Below are 24,462 nucleotides of genomic sequence, written 5' to 3'. Positions count from 1 at the left end.
TTCTAGCCTTATTTTCCCTTTTTGTATACACCAGGACAGCTGGGAAGAGATAGGTTTCTTTCAGAAAGCTATACGGGGGAATTGACAACACATTCTGAGTGAGGTTTTGTTTATCACACACATCTTTTATGTGGCATGACGGCTTCCTAGGCCGAGGGATTGCAATGAGTACTCAACTTCTGAAATATACAAGCCAAGCATAATTGGTTTGGGTGCTGCAAAGAGGAAGTCACTAACCAGGAAACACCTAAAAGAGGTGTTAGAGGGAGTAGTTCAGGCAATGACTCATTAACCGATGCTTTGAGTCATTTCTGAATGTGAGAATATGGAGCTTCAATGTTTTTCTCAAGTGAAACAGGTAACCACATATAGACTACTTTAGCAGTTGTTTTGTTGGAGCGGTAATTCTTACAAATCAGGTAGATCTATCATGCACTGAATATCCTCAACCATAGAATTCATCGGACTCTGACCTGTAGAAACATTATGGCCAAATTAGAACTACTTCTTCATTTTATGGGCGAGATAACTAAGGTCAAGGTGAGCAAAATGACTTGCCTAAGATCATAGTCCTCAAAATGGTATCGTACACCTGAAAGAGCATCAGCACATCACAGCAGAGATGGGGGTAATGGAACAATGGTAGTGAGTGACAGGTGAAGAAAGTGAGAGTTTTTGGAGCTAAAATAAATGAATAGACTAACATTTACCTGGTGTGAATATCTGAAAAAGTGGCCTGGTGTTAGGTCGTTTAAGTGATTTTCTCATTTGACCTTACCAAATAATCCCAGGATATATATATTATTTCTACAAACAAGTAAATTAGGGTAAGAAATGAAGCAAGTTGCCCAGGGTCACAGAATTAGTATGTAATAAAACAGAAAGTGAAATTTAAGTTTGTCTGATTCCCAAAACAAATAATTTTTTTTCACTTCTAAGCGTGTTATGTTTGTCTGGGAAAATATGGTCTGTGAATATCTTATTTTATACGGACAAATAGGGCCTTATTACCTCTTTGCACAGGAGAGAAAATTTATAAAATAGATTGGTCTTTCTCACTTTTTTGAAGTCATGGTCTCCTAGAGAATCTGATGACAGTTCTAGACCATATCCAAGGAAATGAAATAGGTCTGAACATACACATTCAATTTTAAGTACCTCCCAAAGCTCATCCATAAAATCCCTAGAGTTCTACAGACACAGGTTTAAAACTCATAATGATTTTCTTGAGAATATAAATAAAGTGAATATGAGGCTAAAACATTCTCTCCAAATCTTCTAACACCCTACAGTCTTCTAGTTTTCCTTATTACAATTGAAATCGTAGTAATTTGCAAAGTGTTCATGATCTGGATAATTGCTCATTTTAACCACTTTCCTATCTACTCAATTCCTTCCTCTTTAAAAAAAGTAATGTGTTTGTTTCTTAAAGATATAAGAAATAAATAATATTAATAATAGTGGCCATATAAATTTTTATAGGAGTGATTTAAGCTGAATTACTGATTTACAATATCTTTGGGAGGTATGAAATGGAAATTTTATTCATGTGTAAATACTATGCATGTTGATATAGTCTAAATGTTTGTGTCTTCTCAAAATTCACTCATTGAAATCCTGGCCCCCAAGGTGATGGTATTAGGAGGTGGGTCCTTTTGGGATATGATTAGGTCATGAGGGTGGAGCCCTCATGAATGAGATTAATGTCTTTATAAAACAGGCCCAAGGGAGCTTGTTCACTTTTTCCACCATGTGAGGACACAGCAAGAAGGCACCTTCTATGAACCAGAAAGCCCTCACCAGACACTAAATATGCTAGCACCTTGATTTTGGATTTCCAAGCCTCCAGAACTGTGAGAGATAAATATCTGTTGTTTAAAAGCTACTCACTTTATGATGTTTTGTTATCCAGCCTGAATGAACTAAGACATGTACTAACTATAGAAACACACATATAAGTAGGCATACTTAAGCACTTCCCACATTGCATTTACTTACTCCTTTTCCATTATGTTATTCTTGTGCTTTATATTCTCTGAATCACTGGGAAGAGTACTATTTATATATCTCTTGGAGATATCACGTGTTATTGAGGATGTGGTCATCTCTTCTTTTGGGCTTTCTGAAGTCTCTTGAATTTCTCTCTCTGTTGTCTGAATTATGCCATGAATCTCTTCCCTGTTGCCATTTATGTTCTCAACAGTCATATGTTCTATTTGTTTATCATCTTCATTTTCTGCATTATCTGGGAACATTTTGTTCTGTGACTCCTCTTGCCCCAGTACACGTCCATTCAGTGAAGTATTGTTTTCTTTTTCCACTAATGCTGAACTCATATGTGTTTTATTTTTTTCTAATTGGACCTGGTTTGTGTAATGACTTTCCTCTCCATTTGTAGGAGAAACAGTAGCTGTTTCTATGACATTTAGTTCCCCTCTTGCAGCAATGTCTGCTGCTTTGGTATCTTGAATGGAGGACATTGTCTGCTGTGGAGTACATTCATCATGCATGCCGCATAAATTACACATCTCCTTTTCTTCTTTCTTTAGAAGTGCAGCAGTGCTCCCCAAATGTTCAGTTATTTTTATGAGGCAGTCTATGAAAGTAATGATTTCTACACACACATACATAGACACACAAAGAATAAATACAAAACTAAACCAAATTATGTTTCTGCACTGACATCTAATGAAACATGGCAAGATAATTTTAGAAACCTACAAAGACCTTTACTGTGCATTTAAGCCAACCTCCTGAAGGGGAAGTAATTGTACAACTGTCACTCTTTTAACAATTGTAGGATTGACAACAAACCATTTTTAACATGGTAGCAAAGAGTAAATCTAATCCCTCTTGCTTATAAAGATACTTCGAATATTTAAAGACAAACGTCATAACCTCTTGCTCCCCCAAAAAGAACTGAAGTCAACATCTCCCTCAGTTGTTTTTCATTTGGTATGATTTTGAGAACTCTTCTTTTACCACTGGATGTACAATAGTTTATCAATGATCCATTTAAAATGCTGGGCTGAAAATTAGGTGAACACTCCAGATGAGGCTTGGGTTCCAGAAACACCATACCTCCATTCTTTCTGCCAATGTAGATGCTATGTTTTGGAGCCTAGTTTACTGCTATAAGAATTGGATTAGGTTTATACAATTCCTCTTGATGAATTTGTGATCATTGGAAATTTTCAAATTAGTCCTTCAGAGAATAGCTCTGACCATACCAATTCTCTGATTGGAACCTGAAGTGGCTACTCAAAGCCTACTAACTCAGGTCAACCTTCTTCACTCTGGAGTAAACTCTCAGCATGGTCAAATCTTATATAATCTCTCACTCCGTCATCATTCTTCCCACTCTGCTATTTGTTCATCCTGCTTCTCCTCACTACTGAGGTCACCTGACCTCAGTAGTGACTTCTTGCAGGCTTAGTAACTCTCTAGTCTTTAGAATTCAGTTCTTAACTAAAGAATATGTAATTTAAGGCCCCATAGCTTAGTGTTTTTAAAGCCATCACCAAATCATCCCTTCACCAGTCAGGGCTTTTCTTTGGGATCCAGTTCTGACAACTTGTTCTGTTTTGTTTTGTTTTGTTTTGTTTTGTTTTTGTCTTATACCTGAGAACTTGTCTTTATTTTTAACTCCTATTCTGGTAACCAAGTCCTTGCTTTTTTCTGAATATATATTTGTCTTGCTATGTTGCCAAAGACCATGCTCCACTTCCTCCAGAGGCTGCAGCTGATGGCTTCTCAGTCATGCTGCCTTTAGACACATTTCCCTGATGCCCACTATTTGCCCTTTAGATAGAATTTCTTAATATCATCTACCCTGGATTCCCTCATAGATGGAACCTGCCCACTTATCTTGATGCTGTATTATTTAGAGTTGAATTTCATGATGCCACCTATATGCTTATCTGGAGTAACTGTTGTTATCTAGGATTATATTCATCAGATTCCACATTCTTCCTGCCTTACTGTACTTTTCCACATCCATAACTGGACCTATTCCCAAGAATCCCTCTCCAGCCCCAGTGCATGGGGATCCAATTCCCTATCCCAACCCACTCCAGTCTTCCCAGTAATTTTGCAATCAATAAGGCTAAGCTCAAATGACCCTAGAGAGAGAATACTATATTCTGATACAAAAAACAAACTACTAGCTCTGCCTCAGTGGCCTGTATTTTCCTGTCTCTAAGTCTTGGATCCTACTAAAAATACCGACTATTTCCTGCTGCATAAATCCAATTCACTCTTTAAGCTTCAGCTTAAATACTACATTTTTTAGCAAACTTCTCAATTCTCCACCCTACAGATGGGATTTAAATTGCTTCTGAAGTCCAAAAGCACTTCATTCATGTGTTTCTAATGGGACTGGCCCCAATGTCCCTGGCATTACTGTGCATTTGTCTCAACTTATTTCCCCTTTGAAATTGTTAGTCTCTTGTGGACAGAAACTCTATCTTAGCCTATCTGGTATACTCATAGACCCTCTCAGATCTTGCCCTAATCAATATTTCTTAGAGAAAGAATAAACTAAAAAAAAAGAATACTTGCCTTTTCTCGAGACACATTGATTCTCCTTGTCAAGCAACACATGCAGCTGCTGGCAGGTGGAACGCAGGGTGCCTGAGGTGTGCTCCAGCAGCTGGTGAAGGGCCCTGCTGAGTTCCTGACCCAGAAAGACCACAGTGGCCATCCAAGTGGCTCCACCAGCCCCCTCACAAAGGTCATCACCCAAGAGTGCCTGCTTTAGCATCTGGTTTTGTCTCCAAATCTGCTTCAATATTTGGCCCAGTTTACCTGAGCCCATGTATTCCGTATCCATTTTATGATCCAAAAGTGGTATTTTCTCTTCTGCCAGCAAAGCCTAAAGGTTTTGCAAATTCAAACTTGGTGATGGTTATTTCTCCTAAACGCTAGGAGATGATCCAAGTCAGCTAGCCCAGCACTTTCTCACAACATAGTGGTTTATTCAGTTTGGTGTTGACTAGTGAAAAGTTACTAGGTGACCGAAGAAGGGGCGTTCCTGTACCATGGGTGCTATTGTGTACAGAATACATTAATCACTGGGGCAGAGCTAACTCACATGATCCAACTCTCTGTGTAAGTTTTACAAATTCAATATACTGTGGAAGTACCAAATACTTTTCAAGTTTTGAGGCAACAAAATATGGATTCCAGGTAGGGTAAGAAGTTTATTAATCAAGGGTAAACTGTATGAACAATATTGCTGGCAGGATTCCTGTAAACTTAAAAATATTTATGAATGAAATAATGTGATGTCTGATTTTGCTTTTAAATAATCTGGGAGCATAGGGGTGGGTAGAGGTATAAAATTTTCTGTAAGAATTAATAAATGTTGAAGCTGGATATGTTTACACATGGGGTCTTGACAATTCACTCTAATTAATATGTATATGTATAGTAACCAAAAGTTTAAAAAGATTCCTCTACTGGAGCAGAGCCTATTGCATTGGTTAGGTAATTATAATTAGCATCTTCTTATGTGGTAAATCTGCAGAGACTGAGATAAGAACTTGGCCTCTGATAATTTCCCTCTAATTGGATAAAATGCCCCTTCACTGAAAGAAAGTAAACCTGAAGAGTAGCTTTCTCTAAACTAGCAAGGATTCTTTACCATGTGTAATTAAAATTCAGATACAACAAGCTCACCCCACTGCTGCCCATCTGCCTGCCAGCGCATCATATATGGGGCTATGCAATGCAGCACTTGGGGGTATTTGGAGGAAACCAGAACAGTCTGCCTCCCTCTCTCCAATCCCACTGCTCAGAGAGAACACACACCCAAGCCAAAGGAAGAGGGCAGCGAGTACATTCCAGAGAGGCTCATGTTCCCTCAGGGGTACTGGAATAAAATGAAAGCTTTTCACATGGAAGCCGGAGTTCTTCCCTCCCACAGGCAACACATTATCTCATCTTAAGCCCTGGAGTTATAAGAGCTACACTCAGGGCACCTGGAAGACAAGATGGGAAAAACAAGCCCAGAGAATAAATAATGAAGAATGCCTGCCACTGCCCTAAAGACTGTCAAAAACCCTGAAGGAAAGGAGCAGTATTGAGTACTGTGGCTGCAGAGTGGAGAGGGGCTCCTTCACCACTAAGTGGCTTATTTTTCAGTTAACTTCTGTTCACTGAAAAGGGGACCTTTTTTGCAGTATGAGTTCATATCACTTCATGGATTGGATCATTTAAATCTTCTCAAACTAAAGACTCACTCATTCAATTGTATTTTCTTTTTCTTACTCCTTAAATGGATGTGTCATTCTCAATAATAATGTACACATGGCTTTAATTCAATGCCAATTTTGAAAATTTCCTATAGTATTTACTGTGGGACAGGAACTAAGTGCTGGAGGTCAGGCCTTTCTAGGACTTCAAGAGATAGATGCATGAACAGATTATTGAAATAAAGCTTAGACTGTGTTGAGAGCTAGAGCAGAAGTATAAAGAAAAAGTATCATAAAAGCTTTGAGGAGTTAAAAAAATAATTCTGCTTAGAGGCCTGGAAAATGTTTGAATTAGAAACCAAAGGATAAGCAGGCTATGGAGTAAAAGAAAAAAAATTCCAGCATAGGAAATAATATGATCAAAGTCACGGAGGCATGAGATTACACAGTAGGATCAAAAATGCAAAAGTATGGCTTTGGAGGAAGGTTCAGTTAATGAGTCAGAAGTGGCAAATGAAGAGTTCAGTAATTGTAGAGAGTGAGGAAAAGAAATTAGAATTTTGGTTTACAGATAAGAGAGAAATTGAATATATTTGAATCAGACTGCAATGTGATGAAATCTGTGCTGTAGAGATGCAGATGTATTAGATGGCAGAGATATAAGGGTTAGGAGGCTCGAAGGTCTGTACTAAAACAGCAACAGAGCAGATGAGAGAAGGGGATGGCATGAGAGGGGATTTGAAGTACAGTGGATAGAACTTACTAAACTTACCAAACCATCAGATTATAGGGAGAGGAACAGAAAGTATTGAAAATGCATTCATTTATTTGAGAAATATTTATTGACCACTAGTATAAGAACTATGCTTAGTATTAGAATATGACTGAAATATTTAATTTAGGTGATTGCATAGACTATAAGACTATTAAGGAATTTAAGTGGGATTTTGGGCTTGATGGGTAGATAATTTTAGATTTGTTGAGTTTGAGCTAACTCAGAAAAATTCCTTAGAATGTGTTTTAAGTTTAAAAATTAGAATAATATTGGCAATTTGAATGTTATCAGTAAATAAGTGGTAAATGAATCCCTGGAAGCAGAAGAGATCAATGGAGAATTTACCATGCACATTTTAAGTATTGAATAAAACTGATAATGAAATACTGCTTGATCACTTGAGCAATCTACATGTATTTCTAGATATGTGGGAAAAGCCTTTCTCAAGGAGAAAAAAAACAAACCCAGACATTCTCTTTGTTTCATTCACATTTGCTATCCTCAAGTTTAAACTTGTTCTCTGTTTGGCTTCTTAAGAACATATAATATTTGCAAAGTGAGACCTACCACAGGCCACGCTGCATTTACTTGTTAAAACACGCAACAGCATGTTCCTGCACCTTGTTTTCCATTAATTGATGTCACTAACCACAGAAAGAACAGACATTTGCAGTCAAGACACCTACAGAAGTTCACTGCAGAAATTCATCTGGATGGTTTTAACAGTTCATTATCATCTTCATTGTTGCTACTAGTTATTATGACTCCTTTTACTTTCTTACTGAGAATTCAGTGCTTCCATTGACGTTAGTATGCAGTCTTGAATTCATACCATTATGTGGTCAAAAAGACAACAGTTTTTCTTAACATTAAAACTATCAAAGTGGATTAGAGATAAAATTCAAATAGTAGGATAGTTCCTTGTTTACTACCTAAAGAAATAAAAATATGCAATTGATTAGACAGGCTATTAATGACAGGCTATTAATTCCAAAGGTTCTGAAGACAATAAAGTTTTAAAGCATAATGAAGAGTGTCATTTTTCATGGCATTTATAGTGGGTAGTGGTGGGTAGGTCAGATGTAAGCAAAAGAGTTATGCATGCCTGAAGTATTATGAGCCAATGTAATTAGTTCTATAATGTGATTTTATTTTCATTGAATTTCTGTAGTTGCCTACATCAGAGACTTTGGTACTTACAGTCCAGAATAATGTTTCCCCTTTCGAACATTCATATTGAATGTCTGGTCATCTTTTGTCTGTTTAAGATAAACTCATGCATTTGGATGATGAGTGGATGGAGAAGGAAAAGAAATTGTTTTCTTTTTGTTTTGTTTTTGTTTTCTTAGTAACTTTTGGACTAGTAAAATATAAATTATACTTTCAAATTTTTAATGTACTTATCAATTTTAAAATGTTTTCAAAGACCACCTGGTAAAAATCAAAGCTAACACTACTGATTAAACAAAGTAGATTAGATATATATTCCATCTCCGATTTCTAGTGAGATGCCCTGAAAAGGATAATATATAAATCTCAAAACATAAAGAGAATGGGCAATCAGATGATAGACAAAAGATGTCAACAAACTCCTGGAAGACTAAAAGCAGACGGGCAAGTAGTAAATAATCAAACAGAGCTGAAACCTAGGCACCCAGACAGTGGAAAACAGGTGAGTTCTTGTCACAGAATCTCAGAAGTTCCCAGAATTAGAGACAATTAGGACCTCTGAAAGTAAAGGTGAACTTAGGGCTGTAAACAGGTGGTTTTGTTGAAACTCTGTTTGGAGAGCAGGTAGGTTCCTAGATTCCTCGCTTCTGCCCCAAAGAGCCAGGCAACAACCTCTCTCCCACACATCAGAAGCTAGAGACTTTCTCTATGAATAAATCCGTGGCAGCAACGCTCAGCAGAGCAGAGAACTGGAGGGGGTGCTATGCTGACCATGAGGATTAAGTGAAATTCTGCAACGTTAAATTATGAGCTGCCGCTCTATTCTTCTGCTCAACTCCAAGAACACGGGCTGGGAAGCATAACCACCCAGGCAGAAAATGCAAAGTTTCCTCCATGGAGTAACTGAACACTCCATGAGAAAAACGTATTGATAGTGAAACTTTCAGGGTCCCTTTCCCTATTTCCAACCCCAAAAGCCTGCTCTGCCCCCGCCAGATCATCCACAGTGAAGCTCTGCATCATATAAAGCTTCCAAACTAGGCTCTTCATGCCTCACTTTAAGTGGAATAACAACCAACGAGGTTGGGCATTTGAAAAAGCCTCTAATATAAAACTAGAGACTAAAGTAAACAAACACAAATAAAGAACTTGGAAAAAAACAACAATAGAACAAACACAGGGAAGAGGAAAATATCAAATGAATCTATAATTAGCATGTTCAGAGTCTAGGATAAGAAAAATGATACACTCACAAGACAATAAAATATTTTCTTTTCTTTTTCTTTTTTTGAGACGGAGTCTCGCTCTGTCCCCCAGGCTGGAGTGCAGTGGTACAATCTCGGCTCACTACAACCTCCGTCTCCTGGGTTCACGCCATTCTCCTGCCTCAGCCTCCCAAGTAGCTGGGACTACAGGCGCCCGCCACCATGCCCAGTTAAGTTTTTGTATTTTTAGTAGAGACGGGGTTTCACCGTGTTAGCCAGGATGGTCTCAATCTCCTGGCCTTGTGATCGGCCCACCTCGGCCTCCCAAAGTGCTGGGATTACAGGCGTGAGCCACTGCGCCCGGCTGAAAATATTTTCTTTAAAAGGGGAGCATTCTGGCAATCAGAAAGGACTCAGAAATTAAATTATGATAATAGAATTTTCTTAATATGGGAAAGAAAAAGCAGTTGAGTAAATTCCCCAAAACATCAAACAAAAAGACAAAGAGATGGACAATAGGGGTAAAATGGAGGTTAAGAAAATTAAAGCTTAAATCCAAGTGGTCCCACTAATATGAGTTCTGGAAAGAGAAAACAGAATGAATGAAATTATCAAAGAAATAATATCGAAATATCTCTCAGAATTAAAGTATATGATATTCTAGACAGAAAGAGCCCAGAACAGTGTATGCAAAAAATAATCATAACCAGTCATATCAAATTCACACCAAGGATCAACATTCCAGTGGCCTTCAAAGAGGGAAAAAACTGTCACATTTAAATCAAAAGGCACTGAACTTCTCAACAGCAACACTAAGACCTAGCAAATAATGAGTTGTGATTGCAATATTCTGAGGGAAGCCTCTTTCCAATTCAGGATTCTGTTGCCAAATGCCAAATGCCAAAGCATCATTCAGGTGTGCCGAGAAACAAAGGGCATTTCGAGTATGCAAATGTCAAACTACTTATCTCCTGCGTACCCATTTTTGGGAAGCTACTCACAGATGAACTCTATTACAAGAAACAGAATGACACAAGAAAAACGCAGACATAGGAATCAGGAAATGGAAAATCCAGCAAAAGAGAGAGAGCTAAATCAAATGCTTTAGATGAAGTCCCAGGGCGACAGCAATGCTGTGGCCCTAGAAAGCCCCCATTCCAGACTGCAGCAGTCACCTGAGTGCTTCAGAATTCTGTCTGCAAGCAGAAAAAATGGAACTGATGAATTAGCTGATGTTTTAAACATTTTAAGAGAAGTTTTACAATTCTATTAGAGAATTGAGGAAAAGAATTGTTGATAATTTAGCAACAGAAACAAAAGACAATTATTAAAACCAGGAAAAACTAAATTGTAAAGAAAAGGATAGATTATTATAGTGTATTGTATAGTTCTGTTATGAATAATATTTACATGGCCACAATAATAAAGATGTGTATAATTACTTTAAAATAAAACTTGTGGGCTGGGCGTGGTGGCTCACGCCTGTAATCCCAGCACTTTGGGAGGCCGAGGCGGGCAGATCACGAGGTCAGGAGATCAAGACCATCCTGGCTAACACGGTGAAACCCCGTCTCTACTAAAAATACAAAAAATTAGCTGGGCATGGTGGCGAGCGCCTGTAGTCCCAGCTACTCGGGAGGCTGAGGCAGGAGAATGTCATGAACCCGGGAGGCGGAGGTTGCAGTGAGCCAAGATCGCGCCAACTGCACTCCATCCAGCCTGGGCGACAGAGCAAGACTCCATCTCAAAATAAAAATAAAAATTGTGATATATGTGTATTATTAGGACAGGTATAGGAGGTATGTACATAGCGAATGTGTATAGCAGGGTGGATACGAGAGAGCAAAAAGTCTTATTTCTATAGCAGGAAGTCAAATATTTAAAAATAAACCAAATATTTAAAAACAAAGAAAAACTATTAGGAATCTGGAGGTAAGTGCCAGAAGAAACTTCTAAAAGGTTTAATGTGATTGCCTCTGGGAAAAGACATGGGAAAGAAGAAAGCAACTTCTGACTTCCAGGAGCTAGCCTGGCACTACCAGCAAAGCCTTGGGGTTGCTACCAGCTGTCCTGGTACTCACGGCTAGGTGTTAGCATTCTGTTGAACGTTAAAATCACAGGACATCATCACTATGATGGATCAAAACAAATTGAAGATCACTCTACAATCATGTCTAAACACGAGCATTGTTCCAGCCACAAAATATGAAACATTCCCCTCTCTCAACTAATGCGAATGAGGACTGCTTCTTAACAATTGCATCTTTAGCATTACTCTAGTCTGCCCTCTCCAAAGATAAGACTTATTGAGATACCCAATCACAGATTATAACCACTGTTAGACTGCATCCAATTCAGAGCGGGAAACTTCTGTCGAGTCACCCAACCAAAGCCCAAATCCTGTTATAAGTCCCTTTTAACATCCTTTACCTGAGACACCCCAGGATTCTCTGCGGTATGAGTTTTCCCTCACTGAAATAGGTAATGAGTCCTGCTTATTCAATTATAGGTGTGCTCCTGACGGTCTTATGCTGGAGGACAATGACAGACGCTCAGGTACTTGGGGAGGGAGAAGGGCAACCTGCAAGGATCTGTTGCTTTTCTTTCAAGTTGTTGTCATACTATATGATTTTTTTTAAACTATGTGTGTTATGTTACTTTGATATAAACTAAATTCACATGTTAAAAATGAAATAAGCCAAATGTTGCATTCCCTAGGGATCATTTGATGGTGATATTAAGGTTGACACAAGGCATCACTTCAAGTGGGTTACTTCAGATCAGCTAACATACACTCCATTGAGTTTGTAAGAAGTAATTCACCATTTGAAAATGCTTGGAATTTAGTGGCACATGCTCAAGAATGAACTCAAATTTAAAGCAACAAATGGGCTGGGCATGAACTTCAAACAGAGGTAGAGTAACTACCACCTGGTAATGGCTTAATATCTAATACTTCATCTGGAGCACAGAGCTCTAGATACAGCAGAAGGTCAACAAATGTTTGATGATTAAGAAAATGTTGAAATGTAATAAGCAATCCACACATTATTTTAAGAATATCATCATGTCATTCCCCTACCTAGAAAATAATTAATAAAATTCCTTAATATCACAAAATATGTGGTCAGGTTCAAATTTCCAATTGTCTCTTAAAAGCCACAATTATTTTTACACAATTTTTAAGAAGTAGGCTCCAAATAAGGTCCTCGAAGGCAACTAACTCCCTTTTAATAATTCTCATATGAATTATGAAAACTGAAAAATGTATTTGAAAAAAACACACACCAACAATGGAGAAATTTAATTATAGGCTGGAAAATTATCTTTCATTTTTGTCATTTTTATGTGGATGAGGAACAGAGGTAAGGGAATTAATTCGAAAGAGGTCACCAAATTTGAAAAGTCAATAGACATATTTGCAGAGATATTTTCATTCCTTTGTGTTTAAGTAAATTCTTCACCATTCCATTAAAGTATTATTGATTTTGAGATGTTTTGTTTTACATAGAAGTTTAGTATTGAAAGTTCTTATTGGCAAGTTCTACATTCACTATGTAAAGAAAATGGTTTATTTTGGTGTCAAGAACTGAACTAGAACTGAAAAGTAACTAGGAGTATTCAATTATTTGGTTAACAAAAGCTCCTTCTTAACACCATTAATGGCCTCTGAAATTAACATCAGTGTTTTTGATTACAGCTTTGCAACATGTCTCTGTGAGTCATTGTTGTGTTTGTAAAGATTATGACTCTTTATACAGTCACGGGCCTGTGACATGAAACCAGTGAAATAAATTTTCATGAAACCAATGAAATAAAAGCTAGACAGTTTTATCTTCTGTCAAAATCTTCTGAGACAGATGTTCAAATGAGGGTGTGCCAGATGCATTGCTACAGTATACTTTATGGTATCATAGTATTTGGGATATGTTTCTGTGCCATCTTCATTGCTTGACTTCTACCAGGATGTGACTAGTGATTTGAGAAGTAGTTCTGAAAAAGACAAAGAAGAAACACAAGAATGAAAAAGAGTTTTTAAAAAAGAAGACAAAGAAAAGGTCTCATATGTTTTGACAGTAACATATTCCTTCCAAATCACTTCCAAGTTCTCTGTTTTACTTCTGGACAATCATAACAAAATTCATCAATTAAACATGACTGCCCTATTCTACATCTTACCTCCATAAAAAGTCCCTTCTACATGCACTCTATGACATCTCTTAGAGACGTCATACACTCATCCCTTTGAATGTTGAATTGTCAGCAGAAATATCCCTCGTACTGTAAAAATAAATTTGCAAGAATCAAATTATTCAGCATAAACTCAACCCTCAACATCAAGAAAACTCTATCTTGAAGTAGGGAAATGATGCAAAAGAATGCCTAATTTGTTGCTTTTTAGAAATATTTGAGCTCTTCCAGCTAAATTTCTGTGAGCTAAGAATACCTCAGGACCCCATAGTGTTCATCATTACTAAAAGGATGACACTGTATACAATGAGCCTTCAAGAGTATTTGTTTCTCAGAAAAAAATATATATATATTATAAATGGACAATATTAAGCTCTTTAGAAGTGTAACTATTTCCCCTCTTAGACTGTTGCTATCTTGACACATTTAACCTTATGCTATCAACTATCTTACATTATTTATAACCACTATAGGTATTAACCATGTCCAATATCAGAAGAGAAAATGTTATCAATCTTCTTTTTTACTTTACTTCCCCTCATCATTGTTCTTATTACCAGGTTCAGGGACATTCTAGAACCTCAGTGAGTGGCAATAGGTGGGAGGAACAGCCATGGCCGGCCCTAGGCTAGCATGTTTATTATGAAATTATCACTGGCATCTCCTTTCTGGCCATGTTTCCCATCCATCTACCCCTTTCAGCGTACCTTCCAAGTTACTGTTTATCTCTTGCTGCCTTGTGTCATCTGTCAAAAATCACCCGAATAAACCCACTTGCATTAGAGTCTTGGCAGGTGTTGAGTCTCCTCACCAGCATTACTTGATTTTTTTTTTTTTTTTTGACAGAGTCTCGCTGTGTCGCCCAGGTTGGAGTGCAGTGGCACAATCTTGGCTCACTGCAACCTCCTCCTCTGGGGTTCAAGCGATTCTCGTGCCTCAGCCACCAGAGTAGCTGGGACTACAGGGACGCAACACCACCCATGGCTAATTTTGTAATTTTAGTAAAAAGAGGGTTTCGCCATGTTGGCCAGGCCAGTCTCAAACTCCTGGACTCAAATTATCCACCCACCTCAGCATCCCAAAATGCTGAGAGCCACCGTGCCAGGCCCTATTTAAATTTTTAAAGAATGAATCTGTAATAATAAAATCTGAAGCTTCTATGGGATGCCTTTCCAGGTGCATCTCAGCCTATGTGTTAGGTCTGTATGTGAAATGATATTAGGAGCATGTTGTTTTCAGCACTGTCAGAAATACATAACTACTAACTAGTTCATTTCTTAATTCAGAATTAGCTGTAACATTCCAAGGAAGCTGCATTTGATTTTTAAAAATTTATTTTGCCTCCTTGTGATAAAAATGAGAGCAAGGGTGAATTAATTTCTATCCTAGTGGAGAAGTCATTTTTGTTAGACAGAGTCTATCCAAGATTGTGCTACTGTTTAAAGATGTTATTGCAGTTACTGGCAGACCCAGATAACAGCTCCGATGTAATCCCAGATTCCCATATTGAATTAAATCTGATTTGGGTTATTTAGGTCATATATTGAAGAAATGCCCTTTCCGTGTCATTTCTCTGTAAATAGTGGGTGTCCTTTGGTTTTCTCTATAATATACATTTATTTTTGGAGCTCATTAAACAGGTTAGGCAATTTAAATAGGTCTAGTCAGTAGACAGGAGTTAAAGCTGAGGATAGAGAAACTCTCTGTGGTATTATCTAACACACAAGATGAGGGTCGTTCTTAATTCTTGGCTCTTACCTACAAAAGCACTGAGAGAACCATTTGAAAATAAGGTCTTAAAATCAGATCCATCCTTGAAATGGAAAAAAAAAAAGACTTATTGCCTTTTATATTTGCGTTTCTTAGGAATATTAATTTTGTTTTAAAAGCGAAAACTTTAATAGATAGTGGATGTTATATGAGCCATTTTGTCCAGGTGGGGGTGAGAGTAAGGAAATTCGAGCTTAAATAGTATAATACAATTTGTTTTCCCCATCTCTCTTCTCATAACTGCTTTTGTTGCAAATACGTAGTTGCAATCGCTTCTTAATCTTAAATCAGTCTGTATTTTTGAAAGTCTAGAATAAACTGGGTGCTTAGGAGTTAATGATCTCATTATACTTCAGTAATGGTGCCATATGAATTCATGTGATTATACAGGATAGTACAATAAAGTCAGAACCTCTGGTGGGAAGTGGCTTCCTTGTGTCTTGAGGGACTTAATTCCTCAGTGTCTCAATTATGTCCTAAGAAGGACCGATGGTACTAGGAAATATATGCCAGAATGTTCAGTACTAGAGGACTTCTCCTATTTCAAATGTACAAGAGTAATAATATATTCACTCAGGGGAGAAACTGGTGCCTCTGTTTGGGTTCCTTTAAAAACCACAATTTCATTCATTAAATTTTCAAAATGTTAAAGATAGCTTAGAATAGGAAAAAGGAGTAATTTCTAAAAAACTGATGATTACTAATTCAATATCTGGAAGTACAAGAAGACCTTGGATTGCATTTTATGAAATAAGCTGTAAGATTTTAAGATATGGATTGTTAACATATTCAAAATAGTCTTATTAAAAAACTCTAGATTTTTTTTTTAAAAATACAGACTTTCAAATATTTTACTGTACTTCACTTGGTCTCATTTCAGCAGTAAGATCTAAACTTAATACCTGGAGAAAAATCTCAACATTCTTAAGGACCCAGAAAGTGGAGTACTTCAAAGACAGCATGGGACATGCCATAAATTAAACAAACAACAACAACAAATGCAAGAAAATATCTTCAGTATGCTTTTTGAGAAAAGGTAATTCATACGAGGACTATTTATGAGTAAATCAGGGTGTTATGATGACTTTTTAATGAAAGTTGGAATTCTTGTTCTGGTCCAAAGAGATAGCCCTGTGTTTGAACGACCTTGAAGACTGTTATTTTGAGCGATTACGTAATCCAGCAGCTGTGGCAATGCCCTTTTCTGAGATATACAAACAAAGAAGCAAAATAGAATAGACAAGTGAATTCTTGAGAAAGTTTGCACATCACCATGTAGCTATGTGTGTAGAGTGTCAGCCTCCATACAATGTTAACTGTTTCCAAGTGATAGTGGTGATGCCCAACCTGCAGTTTAGCTGTGAGATTTGGGCCAGTAATTGATGTTACAGCCCATTTAGGGATGACTTTAATTAACATCACCCGTGAGCCGTGAATAGGGCAAACAGCAAGTCAAGATCCTCAACAGTCATCCACTATAGGGAACGAAATGTATTACCAAATCTCTGCTGGCTAAAAATGAGGACTACTGACCTGTGTAACTACATATTACAGAGAATAAGAGCCCTAAAGTGAGTCATTTGTCCATCAGCCAATGTATATTGTGTTTATTGTATACTAAGCATTGTTCTAATCTTGTAGGTGGCTTAAATAGTTTTTCTTCTGTGGATCTTAAAAATCTAGCTGGAGTGACTAAACTTGCATTTGATAAAGAGCAAAGAAAACTAAAAACGTACATTCAAAAGAGCAAATTAGCAATGTATTAAACAAGATTTTTAAAGAATGCATGAAATAGACAAGAAAGCAATAGAGAGAAACACAACCAATAGATGTCAAATATCAAAAACTTGAGACGTCCTCAAATGCAACTTCAAACTGTTGCATAGACCTCGATTTGTGGAAAGAACGGGGGAATCACAGATGAACCAATAGTGTAGCAGTCAGAAGAACTTCACAGTGAAACCAGCCCCAGGGATGTAGCCACAGCTGTGAAGCTGTTTCCCTCCGTCATCTGGTTATATCAAGCACATCCTGTTTCCATGGGGACAAGAATTCGGAAGCAGCCATATCTTGAACTTAATAGAAAGAAAGAAGGGTCTTCTGGGTTATATACCAGCTTATTATTAATGATGAGACATTCTTCTGCTCAGTCCTTGAATTTCTCATGCTGGTGGATTTAGTTTAATTTGGTTGACCCAGAGAAGACTTTGTGGATGTGAGTTTGAATGAAAATGTAAGGTTTTTGTTTTGTTTTGTTTTGTTTTTTTTCTGACCTACAATGTGTAAGACATGAAAGAAACAGTTTTACTCCTGCCTGCTCCTTCTCTAGGTGTTCCTGGGATTTTTACCTCTGCTGTATATTACTTGCTAATGCAACTTTTTCCCTATGTTTACTCTCAAATGATTTTCTTGGATACAAAAAGGAGAAAACAATAGAAGTATATATTATCAGATAATTACTTCTAGCCCCTTTCAGCCAAATCTTGAGATTGGAAGTTTGGATCCCTTACAAGTCTTCAGAAAAGTCTTTTATGCTGTGGCTGATTGCATTAACTACACAAGATACAGTTTCCTTTGAGGTTTTGAAAGATACATCTTTTGGAGAGCCTCAATACTAAGGTAAAATATAGCTTATAGCACTTCATAAGATCAGGCTGAAAGGACTTCTCACGAGTAGACAATTCTGTTTCAATATTTTTGAAGAAAACAAGAGCAACCACCATAAATGACTAAACAAAACACCAGAAATATAACTAATATCAGTGGCATCTAAGTATACATATAGAGTTATACACACATTCTATCATAAATTCCATATGTTATGGAGAAATAAAATTCATCCATTTTGGTGAATGCTAATAACTCCCACTTTAGACACTAAGCTTATCAAGATAACATAAAAGCCTGTTTATTTACCAAATGTTTACTAAGCATCTACTATGTGCTTTCACGTTTGTGTGCCTACTCTTCTAGGCACTGAGAAGAAAAGTTTCATTTCTCAGGCAGCTGAAATTAAAGTATGTATCTTACATCATGTTTGTGTAGGTTAACCTACATGGCACAGCTAGCTAGCTATGTTAGTTGGACTTAAATAAACACATTTCTATTGCTATGTAATCTGCCCATATCATATAATTTTGTTTGGAGATCAAATTAATGCTACAGGTAAATAAATACTCAACCTGTTGCAGCATGCAAAGACTATCTGATATTTCACAACAAAGTTAATGCCAAGGTCTTCAGATAGTATTGCTCTATCATGACTGCTAGAATAAAGTAATCAGTAACAGCTATGCTTGAAACAAAGCAAATTGCTGTATTTCTAAATAGTTACTGAGTCTATTCTTTGTTGTTGTCAAGCTTAGAATCTTTTTGCACAATATATACCAAAACAGTATGTTTTTAAGCTGGTTATATAATAGTTTCACAGAGCTACTATAATGACTAAGAAATTGTAGATGGTTTTGTTTCATTTTTTTTTTTTTTCCCAAAATGAATTAGCTCTTTTGACTGGTTAAGGATCCATTTTCATGACATCAGACCACTGAATGGAATTTTGAGTTCTTAGAACTTCAAAAGCTTCATTATCTGATGTAATATTCAAATCTAATTTGAAAGGAAATGCTTCATTACAGTCCATGTCCTCAGCGTGTCTTTGTAAAGAGAAAAGAGTTAGGAAACTTCCTCTTGCATAGTCACCTCTTATTGTCATTCTTGAACGTGCTCTCCTGTGATAATTAGATGTTTAAATATTGAAGTAGAGTAAGTTTAAACTCAGAAGAAATCATACAATTCCAGAGCTAGAAATGATCCCTTAGGTCTTCCTCGTCCAACCCTCATACTTTATGAATGGAGATACCGAGGGAAGAGCTAGCTGGCTCTCATGATACTACAGAACCAGATCTGTAACCAATCAGCTTCGTGTTCCAGTGCTACTACCTGACACAGGTTAAACAAAAAGATCCATTCCTTTAAATAAAAAGCTATGAGATGTAAATTCACATGCTTGCTTGAATTGAAACTATTAAATTTTTCACAACTCCCTTCAGTATTCTTTCCTTTTTTGTTCTTTTTTTAGAGATGAGGGTCTTGCTTTGTTGCCCTGGCTGGAGTGCAGTGACACAATCATAGTCCACTGCTGCCTCAAATTCCTAGGCTCAAGTGATCCACCTGCCTTAGCCTCTTAAAATCCTGAGATTACATTCTTGAGCCACAGCACCTGGTCTGTTTATTTCTAAAACTTCTTCAGTGATTTTTAATCATGGTTTGGGCATAGTAAACCTTGATATATATGTACACGTACAATTTATTTAAAATTTTATAGCCTACTTATTTCCATCCCCTCTAAAAAATCCAACTATTTAAGCTTGCCTAAAATAAACTCACAATGTAAGTACTACTAATAAAGTTTTAAAAATAAAAAATTATACAGGGAAAAGAGAAAAAGAATTACTAGGAAAGAGGAAACATCGTTCTTAAGCATTGACCTTCACACGAGTTTCCTGGCCATCAAGGCAATGGCAGAATAAAGTCTTAGTCCCAGTTTTAGATGAAAGGAGGTATAAAACATTTCTGCCAGGGAGAGAAAAGGGGAGGTAGCTGGGAAAGGCTTGGTTTGAACTTGGTTGAAGAATAAAAAGAGGGAAGGAAGAAATGAAGGAAAGGGAAGGAAGGAAGAATGGAAGGAAGGAAGGAAGGGAGGGAGGGAGGGAGGGAGGAAGGAAATTTGAATGGAAGCATTTTAGATGGACCCTGCAGTTTTAAGGAGTGATAAACCTAGCCATCCGAGAGGTATCAGGTACTGAATTACAGATGATTTTAGCATCTAGATCTTTATGTAAAGGATTATTAATATAATGAACAAGGTCTCCAAAAGAGGCTTTGAAAAAGTATCAAAATTTCTTCCTGGTTCTTATATTGAATCCAGTGAAAGCATTTGAACATTAAACTGTCTTCCTGGGAACTAATTTTCTTTTAGGCAATAGAGTACTAACTTGGCATATTCTTGATCATCTCAATGGAAGCTGAAATAGAAGATAAAGCAATGGAAGAAATGAAGATGAGCTGATCCTTTATAGTCTTATTCAAATATTAGATCAACTATGCTTTGGGCCAGAATAAGTGTCAGTCCAATCAATGTTGCATTATATACAGTGAGGTGAAGTGTATCTTCACCTACTCGGATTTCCTGGAACTTGGAAAAGGTTGGTGTATTTTCTCGGATACTCTTTCAGAGATAACTTCACTTTAGACAAAAGACTAGTGGAAGTGAGTGAGAACATAGGCATGGAACAGAAAAATTTCCATGGATGTTCATCCGTGTGGTCTCAGGACAACTGGATTTTCCCATTCTAAGTACAGAACTTTCCAGACATAGCCTGGCTTCTGTTAGGGAAGGAAGGGTATGTGAACTATGAGTGTAAACTCTATATAAAGAAACTCTTATCTTGAAACTCTATGTGGTGAAAAAAAGGTCTAGAATTAGCACCCAGGCAGTTTTGTTGGTCTAATCAAATTATAGAGGTCAATTTTTCTAAATTAATTATTTGTTTATTAACTTTCCTTTTTGCCCTCTTTGGTTCTAGACCTTATTTTCTTACTATGCTAACATTTTTCTTTCGCAGTTGTGTTCATCCATGTCATCCAAGAAGCAAATAGCTGTACCAGATTAAACATGTCAGACATTTATTAAGGGAACTGCCAGAGAGAGAAAAGGGGTGGGAGCTGGGAAAGGCTTGGTCTGACCTTGGTTAGAAAAGAAAAAGAGGAAAGGAAGGAATAAAGGAAAGAAGGAAGGAAGCAAGGAAGGAAGTTGCTTTGGGTGGAATCATTTTAGATGGGCCCTGCAGCCCTGCGGTTTTAAGGAAAGATCAACATAGCCATCTGGGAGGTCTCAAGCCAAAAATCTCTACTCACAAAGGACTTCTGGGTTTCCCAGCAACACACTTGCCTTGGTGTCACTGCCACACCCAGACATTGGCTGAGAGCCAAGGAGAAACTGTGGTCCTAAAGCAACTGAGGCAATGAGTTCCAGAGCTTAGCAGCTAGAGCCTTTGGTTAGTTACCCTCTCAGCAGTCAGGGGTCCAAGATGCACATTCTTGTGGGAGCCACAGCAATATGCATATTACTGCTTTAATGCACTTTGAGCAAGTTAATCATATTACTTCCCACTTTTGTCTATTTGTTTAATACATAATAATTAAAATCATTTTTTGAATATTCAGTAGGTGACAATGTTAAAAGCTTTTCATGCATTATGTTATTTCATCTTCTCAAATACCCTGTTATGATTCCCATTTTACAGATTACTTAGTTCATTTTCTCACACGAACAGGCTATGATACACTATTACATTATCTTGGTAAAACTAAGAACTACATTTCCCAGAATCCCCTCACCTATATAGTCCCTTACCAATATAGAGTTAGCGAACAGAAAAGCTTGCAAAAGATTTGCAAATTGGAAGTGACACAGCAGACAATAGTCTGTGAAAGCTGTTTTGCAGTCTGAGGAGGTAATGGATAGATTAGTGGTGCTCAGTAGGTTCCAGTGTGCCTTCATTCTCTGCTCTGCTACTAGGTCTTCCTCCAGCCTATTGGCCCTAAAGATCAATGCTGGCCTCAAGACATACTTCCAGACATTTGGCTGTGGACCCCTAGAGTTGTAGAGTTGGTCTCTGCAGGGAGCACTCCCTATGGGCTCCCCTTTGTGGCTCAAATTTAGCAACTGAATATACTTGGCTTCTCAGATTAGCTCCTCGCTAATTTCTCTTCTGATCCTTTAACTCATCCTCCCACACCTTCTAGTTCCTTCCACCATTGTATAAAATCTAATTCCTATAATGAGTCCTTTTTCCTAGAACACATAGGGACTTTCCTCCTCTGCCTGAACCTTGACTGATATAGCACCAGTGTAATAATCATCTGTTGAAGGAATCAGCAATTTAGGCCTAGCCCAGGGATTAAGATCTATGCAGTTTGGATTCAGAGTCCAATATCCTCTATTTTGGATTAAAGCAAGCAGAATTCATTTGTTTCAAATACCAAATGCAAGAATGAAATTTGACCAGAAGTTACCAAAATTAAAATACCTCACTTGTAATATGAAATACCTCATTTGTAGTTTCTCAATGTAATAATTCATACTTTCACAATGTGTGATATGCAGAGCCAAAATTTTGTTAAAAAATTAAAAGAGCATGAGCACCTACAAATGTACCTGTTTGAGCCTTGTGATTTTTGCATCCTAGAAAGCAGAAAATAAAAACAGGGATTATCAGTCAAGCTACTAATATTAAATAATTTCTACTGTGTCTAAAATTGCCTGTAAAATGTATCTTCAAGGTGCTTAATTAAGTTATTCAATATTATTATGTAATTTAAGAGATCCCACCCCACCCCTGCTCTACTTCAACCAGATCTGTATCCGTTTCATCTGTTTTATTTTATTTTCATTTCCTCTGAAGATTTTATTTGGACAAAGGAGTCTTCTTTTTTCCTTTTCTTTTCTTTTCTTGTTTTTTTTTTGAGACAGAGTCTTGCTCTGTCACCCTGGTTGGAGTGCAATGGCGTTATCTCAGCTCACTGCAACTTCCACCTCCTGGGTTCGAGCAATTCTCCTACCTCAGCCTTCCGAGTAGCTGGAATTACAGGTGCCTGCCACCACTCTCGGCTAATTTTTGTATTTTTTAAAAAAGAGACAGGGTTTCACCATGTTGGACAGGCTGGTCTTGAACTCCTGACCTCAGATGATCCACCTGCCTCAGCCTCCCAAAGTGCTGGGATTACAGGCCTGAGCCACTGGGCCCGGCTGAACAAAGGAGTCTTCTAATACAAAAATATTTTCAAAACCACTAGAATTGATTCTCCAGATGTGCTCAGATTTATCTATGTCCAAAAATGAAAATATCTAAGTTTCAAGCTGAGACCATCACTACAAATATAAAATATACTCATGTAGCCCATAACGCTTAGGATTCTGCATAAAAATTTCTGTATTAAAATTCTGTCTAAAAATCCAAGGTTTTATAACATTTAGAAAAGAATACATTTTCTATTTATTTGTTAAAGAGTATCATTGTGTTTACATGACCTCCTAAGAAATATAAACCTACACTTTTTTGAAATGGTATTGGTGGGTCCAGTGAACTTGTTAATTACATTCAGTGCTTCTTGAAGGCTCCAGAACGCAGGAGAATGCTTGTCAGTTAAAAATATTATAAATCAGAACTTCTGGATTTTACAAAACAGGAGAAAATTCAGAAACATTGACCTTCAGACATTCTAAGACATTGTACTTTGTATTAATAAGCATTAGTAAGTAAACGAAAGTTACTAATGTAGGAAGTAAATGAAAATTACATACAAAGGGATTTAAAAGCTCTCTAGTACTAAACAAGAGAGCTGTAGTTATTCACAGTGCTCCTCCCAAAGTGAATGCATGGAAAAATATTTGACAAGGTAAAAAAAATAAAGAGAGATGAAAATACAGAAAATGAAATTAGAACTCTATATAAGTCGAAGCCATATAAAGGGGCTCTTTTTAATTGACTCATTTTTCTTAAAGTGGTAAATTCCCTGTAAGTTAGTGTTTATTAGTTAAAGTAAGCAAAATGTGGGAAAACATTAGTCTTCAACATTGAGCCATTTGCTTTTAGTATTACAATATTTTCAATAATTTTTTTTGTTGTTCCGTAGTTATTTTTGTATATGTATCTTCAAAAGAAAATGACTTTTAATGGAAATGTCTATAGAATGTTTTTGATGTATTCTATATTCATGGACTTTGGAATGGGTTGCTGTTATGTTGATTTTTCTCTCCCATGTAGTCCAAGTTAATGTTATAGACAATCTCATAGATAGACAGATGGTTTTCACATGTGCATTTATATTTTTAGTTAGAATAACTGTTCTTTATTGCCTACAATGTGACTGTTTTAAGTTAATTAGTGAATAGCATATTATTTATATTTTCTTATTTATGATTCATTTAATCTATTAATCCATTGATTGTCAATAGTGATCATGACTACTCCTTGACCCTTGCAGACATGTATTATTCACGGACTCATCTGCATGGGCTCAGTGTAGATCTTTCAGGCTTTAACACAATCCACAGTTAAAATTTTTTTGCTTGTTTTCTGCATTTTATTTTTTC

At 37.0% G+C, this 24,462-nt stretch overlaps 2 protein-coding genes across 2 annotated transcripts in view; both read right to left on the bottom strand.

The window, feature by feature from the left end:
* Positions 1-4,831, bottom strand: part of DTHD1 (death domain containing 1) — a 66,788-nt gene extending 61,957 nt beyond the window's left edge. Inside the window, exons 1-2 of the mRNA XM_054485288.1 lie at positions 4,561-4,831; positions 1,999-2,614 (exon numbers count right to left, since the gene is read on the bottom strand). Coding sequence (XP_054341263.1) covers positions 1,999-2,614; positions 4,561-4,831 — 887 coding nt within the window. The remainder of the gene's footprint in view (positions 1-1,998; positions 2,615-4,560) is intronic.
* Positions 4,832-12,659: 7,828 nt separating this feature from the next.
* LOC129034524 (taperin-like) overlaps positions 12,660-24,462 on the bottom strand; it is a 34,221-nt gene continuing 22,418 nt past the window's right edge. Inside the window, exon 6 of the mRNA XM_054484055.1 lies at positions 12,660-13,337. The gene's annotated coding sequence lies outside the window, so the exon portion shown is untranslated. The remainder of the gene's footprint in view (positions 13,338-24,462) is intronic.

Source organism: Pongo pygmaeus, chromosome 3, assembly GCF_028885625.2.
Source record: "Pongo pygmaeus isolate AG05252 chromosome 3, NHGRI_mPonPyg2-v2.0_pri, whole genome shotgun sequence".
Classification (NCBI taxonomy): Eukaryota; Metazoa; Chordata; class Mammalia; order Primates; family Hominidae; genus Pongo; species Pongo pygmaeus.
Note: the sequence above shows the minus strand (reverse complement) of the source record. Positions and strands in the feature narration are given on the sequence as shown.